Genomic DNA, 17,086 nt, shown 5'->3' with positions numbered 1-17,086 from the left:
CCTTCATGGAGTATCGGAGCATCCTCTCTCCAGACATTGTTACACAGTCTTGAATATGTGTCCTTTACCATTTCCATCGATTCCTTCTCGGGAGTTTTGTTGTTCCAGTCATTTGTGGATGTTTTCTTGTTTAGCAACGAAGAGTCTGGTTTCTTGCCATTGGGAAATCCTCACCCTCTCAAATGTGGGCCATGACTAATAACTGAAGTGCAAATTGGGTCCTGAATGGGCTGTAACAATATGTGCTGACACTGAGATAAAGGAACACGAGCACAAACAGCAGAAAAATTAACCATTTGTGGAAACTGAAATAGATGAGCAAATCTGAGAGTCTAGAATTAAGGTCCACCTTGTATATCCAAGAAAGTTGCGATGATTTCTAAAAGACCTCTTGCATAAACTAGAGTATTAGTTGAACCAAGCATGAGGTTTTAGAGGTTAAAACTGAAGTCTGAAGAAAGGTCTCCCCATGAAACGTCACCCATTCCTTCTCTCCAGAGACGCTCCCTGTCCCACAGAGTTACTCCAGCTTTTTGTGTCTATTTTTGGTTTAAACCAGCATCTGCAGTTCCTTCCTACACATTAAAACTGAGAAATAGTTGGTTGAGGTTTTGTAGTTATTCTTGCAGGGGGTTGTACATTGATTGCGATATCAATGGGCACAGATACATTGAACTTGATTGCTGATGACTTCAAATATCCAAGGTGACACTTCAGGATTATACTTTGGTACTGAGCTGTCAGAAGTGCTTTCTTTGGAATGACATATAGACCAAGGCCACATCTATTCTCTCAGTATAACGTAAAACAAATCCCAAATTATTATTAGAGAGAAAGAGTGAGAGATATTTTCCTGATCTCCAGGCCAATACTGATCTTTTAATTAAGATCTCGGAATAGTTTTACCTAATTATTAAGTTTGTTGTTTACAGATGCCTCTATCTGTAAAGCTGTTTGAGGTGTTGAGAAAAAGGGTGTCAAAAGTAAAGTGTGTTTAGAAACATAGAAAAATAGGTGCAGGAGTAGGCCATTTGGCCCTTCGAGCCAGCATCGCCATGCAATATGATCATGACTGATCATCTAAAATCAGTACCCCATTTCTACTTTTTCCCCATATCCCTTAATTCCTGTAGCCCTAAGAGCCAAATCTAACTCTCTCGAAAACATCCAGTGAATTGGCCTCCACTGCCTTCTGTGGCAGAGAATTCCACAGATTCACAACTCTCTGGGTGAAGAAGTTTTTCCTCATCTCGGTCCTAAATGACCTACCCCTTATTCTTAAACTGTGACTCCTGGTTCTGGACTCCCCCAACATCAAGAACATTTTTTCCTGCATCTAGCCTGTCCAATCCTTTAAGAATGTTATGGTTCTATAAGATCCCCTCTCATCCTTCTGAATTCCAGTGAAATTCTTGCTGCTGTTTTACAGACCTGTTAACACAACAGCACACAATAAATATACAATAATCAATTATACAATAAATGAATAACAGTAATACTAGGTAACTAGCCCACAATAATGCAAAGTCCATAGTAGATAATCTTTGCTAAGGTTTGTGTTGTGCAGTGTTCAAGAGCCTGATGATTGTTTGCTAGAAGCCGTTCTGATGCTACCAAGCAAGCAAGCAAGTCTTGTTCAATATCAATTCAGTCTGAACTGTTTTTAATTGTGATGTTAAAAGTGCCAATCGTATATGCACCTCAGCAATATGATCATTTTCCAAAATAGGATAATATCTTGGTGCAAATTTAGTTATTGGTATACTGTCATGTTGACAACATTCTGCTTAAGTCAGTCTGAAGAAGGGTCTCAGACTCCAGAGATGCTGCCTGTCCCGCTGAGTTACCCCAGCATTTTAGACAATAGACAATAGACAATAGGTGCAGGAGTAGGCCATTCAGCCCTTCGAGCCAGCACCGCCATTCAATGCGATCATGGCTGATCACTATCAATCAGTACCCCGTTCCTGCCTTCTCCCCATACCCCCTCACTCCGCTATCCTTAAGAGCTCTATCCAGCTCTCTCTTGAAAGCATCCAACGAACTGGCCTCCACTGCCTTCTGAGGCAGAGAATTCCACACCTTCACCACCCTCTGACTGAAAAAGTTCTTCCTCATCTCCGTTCTAAATGGCCTACCCCTTATTCTCAAACTGTGGCCCCTTGTTCTGGACTCCCCCAACATTGGGAACATGTTATCTGCCTCTAATGTGTCCAATCCCCTAATTATCTTATATGTTTCAATAAGATCCCCCCTCATCCTTCTAAATTCCAGTGTATACAAGCCCAATCGCTCCAGCCTTTCAACATACGACAGTCCCGCCATTCCGGGAAATAATCTAGTGAACCTACGCTGCACGCCCTCCATAGCAAGAATATCCTTCCTCAAATTTGGAGACCAAAACTGCACACAGTACTCCAGGTGCGGTCTCACCAGGGCCCGGTACAACTGTAGAAGGACCTCTTTGCTCCTATACTCAACTCCTCTTGTTACGAAGGCCAACATTCCATTGGCTTTCTTCACTGCCTGCTGAACCTGCATGCTTCCTTTCATTGACTGATGCACTAGGACACCCAGATCTCGTTGAACTCCCCCTCCTCCTAACTTGACACCATTCAGATAATAATCTGCCTTTCTATTCTTACTTCCAAAGTGAATAACCTCACACTTATCTACATTAAACTGCATCTGCCATGTATCCGCCCACTCCCACAACCTGTCCAGGTCACCCTGCAGCCTTATTGCATCTTCCTCACAATTCACACTACCCCCCAACTTAGTATCATCTGCAAATTTGCTAATGGTACTTTTAATCCCTTCGTCTAAGTCATTTTGTCGTCTATCGTCGATTTAAAGCACCTGCAGTTCTTTCCTACACATTTGCACTGCTTCAGCTTGTGCGTACTCATTTAAGAACCAAATCTTTTTCGTAAAAGAACCTGCAAATTTAAGATCCTGGCATTTTAATTTTTAATGGTATAAGACCGATAAATATAAGGCTATTTGTTGAAGATTCTGCACCAGAGGCCAATTTTAGTTATTGCATCTGTAAATCGAATCCTCTTTCTCACTAACTAATCCACTGGCGGTTTTTCCCCCCTTCCTGGTGAAAAATCAGAATTGTTTGAAGCGAGCATCTACCAGTAGCTGTGGCCTCTTGCAGTATCCTCGCTCAACGGGAAAACATTAGGAGACTGCAGTGCATCAAGTCTGCAAGAAAGCTGAGTGCCTATCAGCATGAAGTGAACAGATTATTTGACTTGGTTCTGACAAGCAATTACTTAATTTTTACACGTGTCATCTCCTGTTTCCTGATGGAGCACAAGAAATCTGTCTTTAGACAGAAGTGCAGGAAGATTACCAGCTTCCAAAGCTGACTTACTCCTTTTTTTTGTTCATTCACCAGCAAGACAAATGTCAGAACACTCAATAGAATGGGAGAGGAAAGAATGTTTTACTAGAATAGTCATTGTTTATGCTCTGTTGACAGGTAGATGTGATGAATGTGACTAAACTGCCTAAAACAATTGCTGCAAACCCATTGCAATTGACAGAATTAAAGATAAATAAGAATTAAAGAAAATAAAAAAAATGGTAGGTAAAATTTACAAGTAAAGACAGGGCTCATAAACATTGGAGCTGGTATTTCCTAGTATTTGCCGTCAATTTCTCCCTCTTTTGTTCAGTTGCTCTGCTGAATCAAACTCTGAGAACTCCACTAATGCAACCTAAAATGATTCTTGGCCTTGATGTTTAATTCCCATTTTCATAGTAATATTTTAAAAGCATTTCGTGTAGGCAATAAAATGCCAAGTAAAATAAACTATGAAATCTCCCTCAACTGCCCTCCTCCCACCCCACTCTTAATTAGATCATCAGAGATAGGATCATCAGAGATAGGATCATCAGAGATAGGAGCCGAATTAGGCCATTCAGCCCATCAAGTCCACTCCACTATTCAATCATGGGTAACCTATCTCACCTCCTAACCGCATTCTCCTGCCCTCACCCCACAACCTCTGACACAATCTATCTAACTCTGCCTTAAATATATCCACTGACGTTTCCTCCACAGCCTTCTGTGGCAAAGAATTCCACAAATTCACCACCCTTTGGCCTAATAAATTCCTCCTCATCTCCTTCCTAACACATTTGTTTTGGTGTGTTAGGCTGAATGAAAGTAGGAAACGCTCACAAATAAACTGCCCTGCCTAAATGATTTAAACCCAGAAATGAATTGAATTGGACATAGAGTCAGCTGTGGTTCAGGGGACAATGCTCTCACCTGAGTCATGGGTTCAAAACTCACTGGAGAAACTGAGCACCAAAATCAAGACGGACTTATCGATGTAATACTGGGGAAATCCTACATTGTAGTCGGCGTTGACATCTTTCAAACAGGCCGTTGAGGTGTCTGCCCTGCCATGTGGACGTATTTAACAAAGCAGGAGTGTTGGTGTCTTATTCAATAATTACCTTGAAGTAGAATCACAAGGGTAATCAAGAGATTGTTGTTTGTCTCGGCCTGCAATGGACAAATTATCTGAGGCTGTTGTTATTAAAGTACTAACAAAGTACTTCTGCAGCAACTACACTGCAGAGGTATTTTATTAGTAACAGTAGTACTTTTAGACGGGGATGTGAAGCATGCTATGAATTTGCAGGTCTTTGACTGTGAATTTATGGTCATAGAGCTTGCCCTGCACAAATTCTGTGCCATCTTTCCTGTATTACAACAGCAATTGGTGAAAGAGTACTACATTGCCTGTGATGCAGTTTGGGATGTTCTGCGGGCAGGGAAAGGTGCTAAATGAATGCAAAGCTGTTTTATAGCTAATAGCGCAGATCAGTGTTAATGCCCATCCAGAGTTGTATATCTATCATCTCTTTCAAATTTGCATACCCACAATCATCAATTTGACTGGCTGAAATTTTCACTTGGATCAAAAGCCTACTTTTCAACATACTCAAGACTTTAAAATAAATGATTGCTAAGTATGTGACAGAAATCAAAGAGAAAGGCCATCCTGGTGGGGCAAAAAGGGCTCCTAATTCTCCATCTGCATCCCGTTGCGCGCAATGGCAATTCCCAGTTTTGATTGTGTGCGATTAAAAATACCCACCTCAAAATAACAAGCTGACAATCTCCTGCAGAGCACAAAATGCTGGAGGGTCTCAGTGGACCAGGCAGTCTGAAGAAGGGTCTCCAAAGAAGAGGTCTCTACCTGAAACATCACCCATTCCTTCTCTCCAGAGATGCTGCCTGCCCCGCTGAGTTACTCCAGCTTTTTGTGTCTAGTGTGGAGGAAATGGACAAGCAATACTTTGGGGTGGGGCAACCTCTTGAGACTTTATGCTTCGGGATGGGGAGGTGTCCCAGAGTCGGTGCCTGGCCTTGACGCAGTAGATGTCAGCCTGTCACACTACAATGGTACTTCCCATGTCAGTGGGTTAGATGACAATATTGGGATTGTTATCGAGTGAGAAGAGGGCTGTGCGTTCATCCGGGGTGAGATTGGAGTGGAGAAGTCAAAATGGTCTGAAGGGTGCCGACCTGAAACGTCACCAATCCATGCTCTGTAGACAGGCTGCCTGATCCGCTGTATTACTCCAGCATTTTGTGTCTCTCTTCAAGATGGTTGATGTTGCGTTGGCAGTTGGAAGTAACGTCCAAAGAGGGTAGAAGGCTGGAAGGGGGAGTCCATGAAAAGGAAAGTTGGATTGGCACAGCTGTGAGAATTGTTTCTGAAAGGGATGGAGGCTGCCTCACCTCAGTTACTTCTACCCACTGTTCCACGCTACGAATCAGCCCATTGTCATTAAATTGCCTGTCTGCCACAGGCACAAACAGGCTGTCAGGCGATGTCTTGCAGGTGCACCACAGAAAGCGTACTCTCAGGTTGCATCACAACTTGGTTTGGAAACAGCTCTGCCCAAGACCACAAGAAATTGCAGAGTTGTAGATGTGGCCCAGTCCATCACACACACCAGACCTCTCGCCATTGACTCCATCTACATTTCATGCTGCCTCCTAAAAGCAGTCAACATAATCAAATACTTGTTCCCCCTGTGCATGCCTCCTCCTCCTTGCTCCTTTCAGACAGAAGGCACAGAAGCTTGAAAGTGTGTACCACCAGACTCTGGGACAGCTTGTTCCCCTCTGTTACAGCTTGTTCCCCTCTGTTATCAGGCTTCTGGATTCCAGGGTGCTGTCCAATTCACCTCGAACCCATAGCAAATACTGGACTTTGTGCCTGGAACTGATGCACTGACAATGCTGCATTCTTATCTTCCCCTTCACTCTACATATTGTACTTGAGTTTGACTAGATTTAATTTAGGTATAGTATTATCCCATCTGATTGGATAGTGAGCAAAACTAAGCATTTCACTGTACCTCGGTACACGTGACAACAATAAAACTACTCCTGCCAGATGATAAGGTTGGGAGGACAGGGACTTGCACTCTTTGGGAATGATTTCCTTTCAGTGCCCTTAGTCATCAACTAATAAGCCAGCATATAAAGGGTCAGATTTAATTTTGCTGCATCTAAAACCTTCCTTTCACAAAGGATGCCAAAATACAATTAAAAGTAAGATTTCTTTTTAAATTTCATTTGAAATCTGTGACCATAAAGGATGGAAATGTTAGACGTCGCTGTGCAAGTCACCATCTTTTTAAATTTTATATTTTTGTCTTGGTGTTGGTCCTCAATGGTTGAGCCGTTGAACCCTGAAGCATCGCCTTGCACACCTCCCACGTAATGGCCAGAAGACGTTGGCATCTCTGTCACGTCGGCTCCTGTGAAACCGCTCCCTTTCTGTTAAGTTAACATTTTCCATATTATACAGAGGCTTTCAATCCCCATGTGGTCTCTGCTTGAAAAGAAATTGTGGTAACTTGCAATTTTGAATAATAGCAGGAAAGGTTTTGGTTTGCATTGTTGAATGAATTGCAGTTTATAATGTTCCACAATACACAAGGTTCGTTTGCTCTCCTGTCAAATTTGAACTTAAGATGGAGGTTCCTGTCACACCACAGGTTGTAGGAAATGACTGAATGTTATCGTTGTGCAGTTTAACACGAGTATCACCACAATCCTCCTAAATATTTAAAGTAGGAAAAATAGATAACTTAAAAATCCTGAAACTGATACCATAAATTCTTTTAACATTTGGGAGATATTGTCTATAATTCCAGTGCAGCTCAATTTGAGTTCTTCAAATTCCATTGCATTTTGATATTATTAGCAAAGGAATATCACCACATATTTTGGAATATTTTACATAAATTGGGATTTAATATCCAAATAAAAACACTAATTATGAATGGGTTGGGATTCAGTAATTGTATAATGTTTTTCTAATTTATAATGGATATATATGTAGAAGGAGTTTACAAAAAATATAAACATGTTATAATATACAAGGAGTTTACAAAACTTGCATCTTGCACAGTGGTGCAGCTGGTCGAGCCACTTCTTCACAACTCCAGAGACCCAAGTTCGATATTGATCTTGAGAAAGAGTCAAGAAAGTTTAATTGTCACATATACCAACAACGGAACAATGAAATTCTTACTGTCAGCAGCATAACAGCAATGTAACCACAATTCACACAGATAATATATGATAAACAAAAATTTAATAAATAAATAACCCATAAACTAGTGCAAAGAAAAGTCCTGCATGTAACCATAGTCCATAATTCAGAGCTGAGGTCAGTGTTGTGCAGTGTTGAACAGACTGATGGCTGTTAGGAGGAGGCTATTCTTGAACCTGGTCGTCAAAGTTTTCAGACTCATGTACCACCTTCCTGAAGGTAGCAGCAAAATGAGAGTGTGGTCAGGGTGATAGGGTCTTTGATACTGGCTGCTTTTTTGAAGCATCACCTCCCATAGCTCTTAATGATAGCGGAGTCAGGGGGTATGTGGAGAGGGCAGGAACGGGGTACTGATTGTGGATGATCAGCCATGATCACATTGAATGGCGGTGCTGGCTCGAAGGGCCGAATGGCCTACTCCTGTACCTATTGTCTATTGTCATAGACCACTTCAATGGTGGTACCAGTGATGGACCAGGCAGTGTCGACAACTCTCTGTAATCTCCTTTGTTCCTGGGCATTGGAGTTGCTGAACCAGGCCTTGGTGCAACCTGTTAACATACTATCTACCGTACACCTGTAGAAGTCCAATAGAAAATTGGTCGACATGCCAAATCTTTGAGGGAAGTAAATATGCTGGACTGTGTGGAGTTTGCACTCCCTGCCTGCAACCATGTGGGTTTCCCACGGGTGCTTCGGTTTCCTCCCACATTCCAAACTTTGTGGGTTGATTTGGCTGCTGTGTAATGTGTAGTAGAGTGTGTACACTAATGTGTAGTGTGTACACTAATGTGTAGTGTGTACACTAATCTGTAGTGTAGTGCGTACACTAATGTGTAGTGTAGTGTGTACACTAATGTGTAGTGTAGTGCGTACACCAATGTGTAGTGTAGTGCGTACACCAATGTGTAGTGTAGTGCGTACTCTAATGTGTAGAGTGTACACTAATGTGTAGTGTAGTGCGTACTCTAATATGTAGTGTGTACACTAATGTGTAGTGTAGTGTGTACACTATTGTGTAGTGTATGCCTGTGGTAAAATCTGGATGGAGTTGGGATGTGAGGTGAGAATGGAAATGGTATTGGTGTAAATGGGTGGTTGATGGCCAGCATGGACCGATGGGCTGAAGGGCTTGTTTCTCTGCTGTGTTGCTCTTTAACTCAAACTACTTTCATCTCCTTAAGTATATGCTCTTCAATTTCTAATTATAAAAGCTTTTAATTTTTTTTTCATTAGTTAAACTGTGCGGTCAGGCCCCTAAACAGCTATTCGGACGATGATCTGCCAGATACATCAGTAGCACGAATGATGGGTGTGCAGACTTTTTGTCCACAAAAGAAGCTGGGTTTTACCCAGTTATTTCTAATGATAACACCAGAAAAGATGACCCCATTGAATGGTGGAGCAGGCACAAGGAGTTGAATTGGTTTATTGCTTCTGATTACTGTTTTACTAATGTCTGTGGCCCCCCCCCCCCCCACATATGTTGGTTTATAGCTGGTATTAGTTTTTTATTATCACGTGTACTCGGATAGAGCGAGGAGCTTTTTATTTGTGTCAAATCAAATCATTATTATACATGAGTGCACTGAAGAAGTACACAAGTACAACAGGTAGGGTAAAGAGAAAACTGCCAGAGTGCCGAATATAGTGTTACAGCATTGCAGTGTGCAGTTTCAGAGGAAAAAGTGCAAGGAAGTAGGTTGGGAGATCGGGAATACACCCTAACTTATAGGAAAACCATCAGTAGTCTGATAGACAATAGGAGTAGGCCATTCGGCCCTTCAAGCCAGCACCACCATTCAATGTGATCATGGCTGATCATTCTCAATCAGTACCCCGTTCCTGCCTTCTCCGCATATCCCCTGACTCCGCCATCCTTAAGAGGGGAAGCAGCTATTCCTGAATCTGGTGGTATGTGCTTTTTGCATCTTCTGCCGGCAAGGAGAGGGGACAAGAGTGAATGACTGGGGTGAAAAAAGATCCTTGATTTTTGTTGGGTACTTTCTAGAGGTAGCGTGAAGTGTTGATGATGGTGGGGAGGCCAGTCTGTGCAATGGAAAGAGAATGAAGCTTCAGTGTAAATGTAGTAGATGAGTAATTTATGAAAAATGTATTGAAATACTGCGAGCATCTTCTACAGGATCAAATGTTAGTTGCCGTGTGTTACCGCTTCGGCCCAACTAGTCCATGCTGACCAAGATGCTGCATCTACTCTCGTTGCATTTGCCTGCATTTGGCTCCTATCCCGCTTGTATTCACTGGAGTTTAGAAGGATGAGAGGGGATCTTATAGAAACATATAAAATTATTAAAGGACTGGACATGCTAGATGCAGGAGAAATGTTCCCAATGTTGGGGGAGTCCAGAAGCAAGGGCCATAGTCTAAGAATAAAGGGGATGCCGTTTAAAACTGAGATGAGAAAAAGCTTTTTCACCTAGAGAGTTGTGAATTTGTGTGGAATTCTCTGCCACAGAAGGCAGTGGAGGCCAATTCCCTGGATGAATTGAAAAAGAGAGTTAGATAGAGCTCTAGAAGCTAGCGGAATCAAGGGATATGGGGTGAAGGCAGGCACGGGTTACAGATTGTGGATGATCAGCCATGATCACAATGAATGGGCAGTGCTGGCTCGAAGGGCCAAATGGCCTCCTCCAGCACCTATTTTCTCTGTTTAAACCTTTCCTATGCATGTACCTGTCCAAATGACATTTAAATGCTGTTATGGTCCCTGCCTCAACCACCTCCGCTGGCAGCTTGTTCTGTACACCCACCACCCTCTGAGTGAAAATGTTTGATTTGTGAAATCTTTTTTAACTTTCATGTTAAATGTATAAAATTGGAAATTGATTGCAGCTGTGTTGCTGAAGAAGATGTGCACTTTTACACCTGAAAAATATTTAAACGCGGTTGAGGATTAAGGTGTTTGAATAAATTGTCACGATTCACCCTACCAAAAAGATAAATCTGCTTGTTTTTGTTTTTCTTTGAACAATTTTCCTCTCTCCTTGTCCGCTGCCGGCTGCCGGGGCTCGTAAGCGGCTCGGAGCTGTATTTTACAAACCTAATCGGATTTTTCCAAATGCCTTCCCTTTTGAATGGGTGAAGAGGAGATACTCAACTGAAGACTTGGTGACAGCTTAATTTTCACAGCTGAGTCTCTCCCTGCTCACTGGCAGTTGCTTAATTACAGGCTTTCAGGGAGGCCACTGGGCTTGCATTGAGGGGAATCAGTACTTAAACCCTGTCATTTAGTCAGAATGTGTGCAGATAGAACAAGGAATCTGGAAATTTTCACTGCAAGGTGTGAAGTGGACTGCGTGAGTCCCAGTGAGCACATAATGACAGATGCCTTTTAAAGCAAGCTGAGACTGAATGGTGCCCAACTCTATTTCTGTCAGAAAAGTGATTATTTTTGTCACTCAACAATAATTTTTTTGTGTTGTTTCTTCCCCCCCCCCCCTCTCTCTTTCTTTTCTCGGTAAATGGTTAGGTGTCTATGAGACCCCAGGTGGGACAATTCTGTATCATGCTCATTTGGACATCGAAACCTTCACAATGGACAAGGAAGTGAGGAAAATCAAGCGGGATCTGGCGGTGAAGTTTTCTGAGCAGCTGTACAATGGTAAGCAGCAAACCCCTGTCAATGTTGTTCGGTCTGTCTGTGCTATCTGTCAAAGGGAGCCACCATGTGAAAGTCGTCCTCTTTTTTTTTTAAACCTTATTTGACCTGAGAAACCTGGAACGGAATCCAGGGAAGAGACTAACGAGGCTGCTTCTAAAACAAATCTTAAGAAATAGAATTATTAGCTTCTCTTTTGTACAAACGCTCCAAAATGTACATCTTTTGCTTTGTTGGGAGAAAATAAGACATGCACATGGTACATACATACACCAGGGCGGGTAGGTAGAGCAAGATGGGAATGTGATACCTTCACTCAAACAACCTGCTGCATTTAAAGTGCAGGGGTATACAGTCCATAGAGCTGTACAGCACGGAAACAGGCCCTTCAGCCCACTTGTCCATACCTACCGAGTCCCATTTGCCTGCATTTGTGGCCCATATTCCACCAGACGCTTCCTACCCATATCTGTATAAAATGTCTTTTAAGAGTTGTAATTGCATCTGCTTCTGTAGTTTCCACCAGCAGCTCATTCTAGATGTGGACTATCCTCTGAACCAGAAGTGGGAGGACAGCATTTTATGCAAGTGAGAATTGGGTTTCTGGCACTGCCCTGGTTATAGCCAATCTGAAGATGGCCCCTTAACCCTACTTCCCCTGTTAGATGGCCATCCTCCATCCACGTTGTCTTCTCCGTCAGTCGTGATTTCCCCGTCCTGAAATCAAGCTGCCTCTGATTAATCTCCCACCATTCATTTTTAAAATTAGAAACATAGATAATAGGTGCAGGAGTAAGGCCATTCGGCCCTTTGAGCCAGCACCACCACCACTGATCATCCACAATCAGTTCCTGCTTTCTCCCCATCTCCTTTAAATCCATTTATTACCCATTGCTTGAGCTGAGCTACTTGCTGGGGCATTTCAGAGGGTGATTAAGAACAACCCATGTTCAGTGGATCATAAATCATACTGTCTTGCAGCACAGAAACTGGCCCTTCAGCACAACTCATCCAAACCAACCAAGATGCTCCGACCTCACCTGCCCATCCGTTTGGCCAATATTCCTTTAAACTTTTCCTACGCATGTACTTGTCCGAATGTTTTTTAAATGATGTATTAGTACCTGCCTCGACTATTTCCTTTGATAGCTCGTTCTATACACCCAACATCCTCTGTGTGGAAAAAGTTGCCCCTCTGGTTCCTATTACATTTTTTCCCCTCTCATCTTTACCTGTGCTGTCTACACCTCACTAACGGCTGGTTCTTCATTCCTTACCTTGGGGAATACACAAGAACATGTGTCAGATTTCATCCCCTGAAGGACAGTAACAAACCAGATGGGTTTTTTTACAACAATCTGGTAATTTTATGGTCATTATTAATTCATTGACTATCATGTGCACTCCAAACATAACCCTCCCTCACAGGATGTTACCTGGGCTTGCGGGCTTGGAGAGGTTACACAGGCTGGGATTTTTTTTTCTTTTGTGTGTGGTGGGCTGAGGGGGTGACCTTATTGAGGTGTACAAGATCATGAGAGGCAAGGATAAAGTGAATGCTCACTGTCTTCTTTCCAGGGTAGAGGATTCTAAAATGAGGGGCCATAGGCTTAAGGTGAGTGGGGAGAGATTTAAGGAGCAACTTTATCACTCAAACAGTCGTCTGTATCTGGAATGAGATACCAGAAGTGGACACAATTTTAATTTCTAAAGGACATTTGAATGGATATATGGATAGGAAGGGTTTAGAGGCAAAATGCCAGAGAAAGTAATTAAGGCAGCTGCAACAACATTTAAAAGACGTGCTGACATATGTATAGATAGGAAAGGATGGGAGGGATACGGGCTAAACGTGGTCAAATGGAACTAGTTTAGATGGGTCATCTTGGTTCAAGTTGGGTCGAAGAGCGTGCTGTCGGGGTTTATAACGCTACGTTAACTTCAGTCAGGAAGCTCCTCACAATCAGCTCTGGACTTCAGCGGTACAGGAAATATTGTCATACAGCACGAAACAGGCCCAAGGGTACAAGATTGCGCCTAAGAAGTGGCAACCCTTGTGTACTGATTCAGTGTGGTCTACTATCTTACACTGTTATACCTGGTATGATTGTGGCTAATGTACAGTCGGATTGCCACGGAAATGTATACAAAATATAATCTCACCGTACTTCGTACACATGACAATAAGGTATCTTTGAACAATTGAGATGGGCAGCCAGCCTCATCAAAGACCCACACTCTCGTATCACTCCTGCCATGAAGAAATAGGAGTCTTCAAACTGTAACAATTCAAGTACAGCTTCTACCCAACAACCATCAGGCTATTGAACGCTGAGAATTCCAACTAAACTGCAAACTGTTTTGGTTGCACGAGGGACATTGGCCTTTGTTTTGTTTTGCACTAAGTTGTGTTTTATATTTATTGAACTTTTTTCTTTTGTTTATTATGTTATCTGTTGAGTACTGTGTTAACAAACCTGTTGTGCTGCTGCAAGTAAGAACTTCATTGTTCTGTTAAGGTGCATGTGACAATTAAACACTCTTGACTCTTGACAACTGGCCTCCCGCTCCAAGGATTATCAGCTTTTGTCGATGCTCCCTAGTGAAATGAATATTTGAAACAGATTTAAACCAGTAAATCCTTCTCTTCGGGTCCAGCTCAGGTGTTTAATCCTATTGTCTTTTTTTTTTAAAAGAGCTTGGAGTTGATAGGATTTATTTTATTAAAGTTTGGATGTTGTTTACAAAGAAATAGCACAAACCTTGGCAAAGGAAGGTGAGATCAATGATGGAAATTACTTTGGACTGGAGATGAAAGAGACATAATCTGTGCACCTGTAAATATTCTACCTCCCACACTTTTCTAATCACTGAAGTGATTGTCCTACTGCAGAGAGCTGTGCGCGTTCTAGATGAGCAAAGACTGATCACAGAGAAAATGACTTTGCTTTAAGACTATTTATTATGTCATGATACCATAGCATTGGGAAGAAACAGTTTACTCCTGACAGCACATGAAGGCATTTCTGGCTTTGGAGAATTGTTCTTTTCATTACATATATCATCACAGGTTCGAGTGTTAGTAAGGATTTGCCACAAATGCTGTTAAGGTATTAAGAGTAGTTCAGAGATTAAATATACATGGCATGATTTTTGGTTGAGGAAATTGAAGGGTAATGACCTAAAATGTAAAGCCAGATCTTTTGGGAATGAGACGCAAGAAACTACAGATGCTGAAAGTATCAAGTGGTGGAGGAACTCAGCGAGTCAGGCAGCATCTGTGGAGGAAATGGACAAGTGGCGTTTTGGGTTAGGCCCTTCTGACTGCGGTCAAGAATGCTGGAATATCACATTCAATTGCGTAGTCTGAAGTTGGGTCGTGACCAAAATGTCATCTGTCCATTACCTTCACAGATAATATCTGAGTCGCTGAGTTCCTCCAGCACTTTGTGTTTTGCTCAAGATTCATGTTAATAGAGAGTTTAGTTCTCATTTTTCAATTACTAAATTCTGATTGTGTTTTCAGAATTACAGTAGTTTCTTTTTACCTATCACACGTTCTGTCTCCATCTTTCAAAATAGAGAAACAAGTTTAATAATTAATTGAGTGATCTTGGAATTGACAGAATAGAACACAAGGCTATTTTGATTTTTGGATAGCAAAGCTTGATGCCAAAGTAGAGAACCCTTCTTTCTTCCCTGTGCTCTTTAGTAGAGCTGCCGCCTCACAACGCCCAAGGCATGGGTTCGATCCTGACCTCGGGTGCTGTGTGTGTGTGTGTGTGTGCGTTCTCCCTGTGAATGTGTGGGTTTCCTCCAGGTACTTGGGTTTCCTCCTACGTCCCAAAGACATGTGGGTTTGTCCGTTAATTGGCCTTTATAAATTTGACCCGAGTGGATGAGAATGTGGAACAACATAGAGATGGGGTGAAAGGGTGATCGATGGTCAACAAGGACTCGGTGGACTTGTTTCCATGCTGTGTCTCCAAACTGAACTAAAGTAAAATTAGAATTGTACCATGCTGCATCTTTGGAAATGTCCCTTTAGCAGAGGAAGTGGAAGTCTTTAATCTTATACTGGGCTCGGCCAACTGAACCCATGCGTTTTTTTTTTAATACTTACTGGGGTTTCAACAGCACTGACCTCACTGTGTGTTCTGGGAAAGGGAAAAGCCCCTGCAAGGGAAAAGGTTACACCATAATTCCTAAAGGTTAAGTGGGTGATTGAAAGATTTGAGAGGTTAGTTGAGTGGCAGCCCCTCACATTCCTTTATTATCTTAGAAACACTAAATACCTAATTGGGCTTCTTCATTAGTAACGGCCGACTTGACAGGAATGGGGGGGGTGTTCAGGTGGATGGAGTGGGTGGGTTAATGTTACACCTCTGGGACAACTTTGTCCGAGGCCTGCTTCTCGGAGGAGCTGCCGTGTTTTATTAAGGGTGTGACTACCACAGCGGATGATTTTGTTTTTGTTAATGTCAGCTGAAATTTTAGGAATACTTTGTCGAGGCAGTGATAACACTCAGCATTGTGACAGAATAAACATGAAACAAGCTTCGAGCTCTCCGAGTGTTAGAATGTCAGTTTCAATTGCCCTTCCTTTGAATTCCCTTGATGCGAGACACAATGGACTGGAAACATTGTCATTTTGCCTCTGGGTCTAGAATTTGAATAACGCTAGACTGATGATGATAAACTCTGGATCTGAAAGCTGTAAAGGTCTTAAGTGAAATGAGTTAAGGCTGTCTTGGCTCATTTCTCATCAAGTGAGTCTTTAAGACAAAGCAGCCCATAAATTGTCACTAAGTTGTCAGTCTTCGCTCAGAATGCAAGGAAAATAATGATTGCACCAGTGATGTAAAGGATTTTCACCCAGATATTTTATTATTTTACCTGTGCTACAAGACTGAATTTCTATACAATACTTTACATTAAATAAAAATTGGTACTCTCTATGTGGATCATGAAGCTCAATTTTCCATCCGAGTTTCCCATGCATGTGTCAAGAGTATTTAATTGTAATATACACTGGCACTGGAACAATGACATTATTTCTTTCTGCATCCTAACAGGCTTGTATACATAACAATGCACAAATATCTAATCGTTAATACAATTATTTAATAACTAACACCAAGTATTAATTATAATAGTGCAAAACTAAAGTCTGTAGGGCAACCAAAGACACAGACCACAGAAACGCAGAGTTGCTGAGGTTAATGTTGTCCCGTGTTCTGATGGTTGCTAGGGAGAAGCTGTTCTTGAACCTGGCGGTCACGGCTTTTCAGACTCCTGTACCTGCTTTCCGGTGGCAGTTGGAGAATGTTGTGCCTGATGATAGAAAGGGACACCCAGGGTTCTTAATTAGCAGGAGCATCAAAGGTTACAAGGAGAAGGCAGAAGAATGGGGTTGAAAGGGAAAAATAGATCAGCCATGATCGAATGGCAGAGCTGACTTGATGGGCCGAATAGCCTAATTCTTCCCCGATGTCTTATGGTCTATGGTCTTATCCAGCAGCGGAACATGGGTCTTCCGCGATTTTCATTCGCATGTGAATGCCGCATGGATAGTTCCTGAAAAAGCACTTGGAGATGACACTTAAAGCTTGCTTCAGTTGGAGTTGTTTTAACTTAACTTGCTCCTCATGCCGATTGTTCCTTGGGCCACCTTGATTGCTCCAATGTGACCCTGCCAACACCCCCCTGCCATAAACCAGCCCTCATGCCCCAGACTTATTACTCTCTGTCACCCACTCCGCCACAATGACGTTCTGTTTTGTGGTGTTTGGTCCTGCTATACACCACTCATGGCCATATGTTCAGTTCAGTTTATTTTATTGTCATGTGTACAGATGTACAGTGA

At 42.2% G+C, this 17,086-nt stretch overlaps 1 protein-coding gene across 1 annotated transcript in view; it reads left to right on the top strand.

Annotated features, from left to right (window-relative positions):
* Positions 1–17,086, top strand: part of ass1 (argininosuccinate synthase 1) — a 108,200-nt gene that overhangs the window by 80,386 nt on the left and 10,728 nt on the right. Inside the window, exon 12 of the mRNA XM_078426143.1 lies at positions 11,092–11,223. Within this exon, the coding sequence (XP_078282269.1) occupies positions 11,092–11,223 (132 nt within the window). The remainder of the gene's footprint in view (positions 1–11,091; positions 11,224–17,086) is intronic.

The sequence above is a fragment of the Rhinoraja longicauda genome, chromosome 31 (genome assembly GCF_053455715.1).
Source record: "Rhinoraja longicauda isolate Sanriku21f chromosome 31, sRhiLon1.1, whole genome shotgun sequence".
Classification (NCBI taxonomy): domain Eukaryota; kingdom Metazoa; phylum Chordata; class Chondrichthyes; order Rajiformes; family Arhynchobatidae; genus Rhinoraja; species Rhinoraja longicauda.
This window is presented reverse-complemented; position numbering and strand designations above follow the sequence as displayed.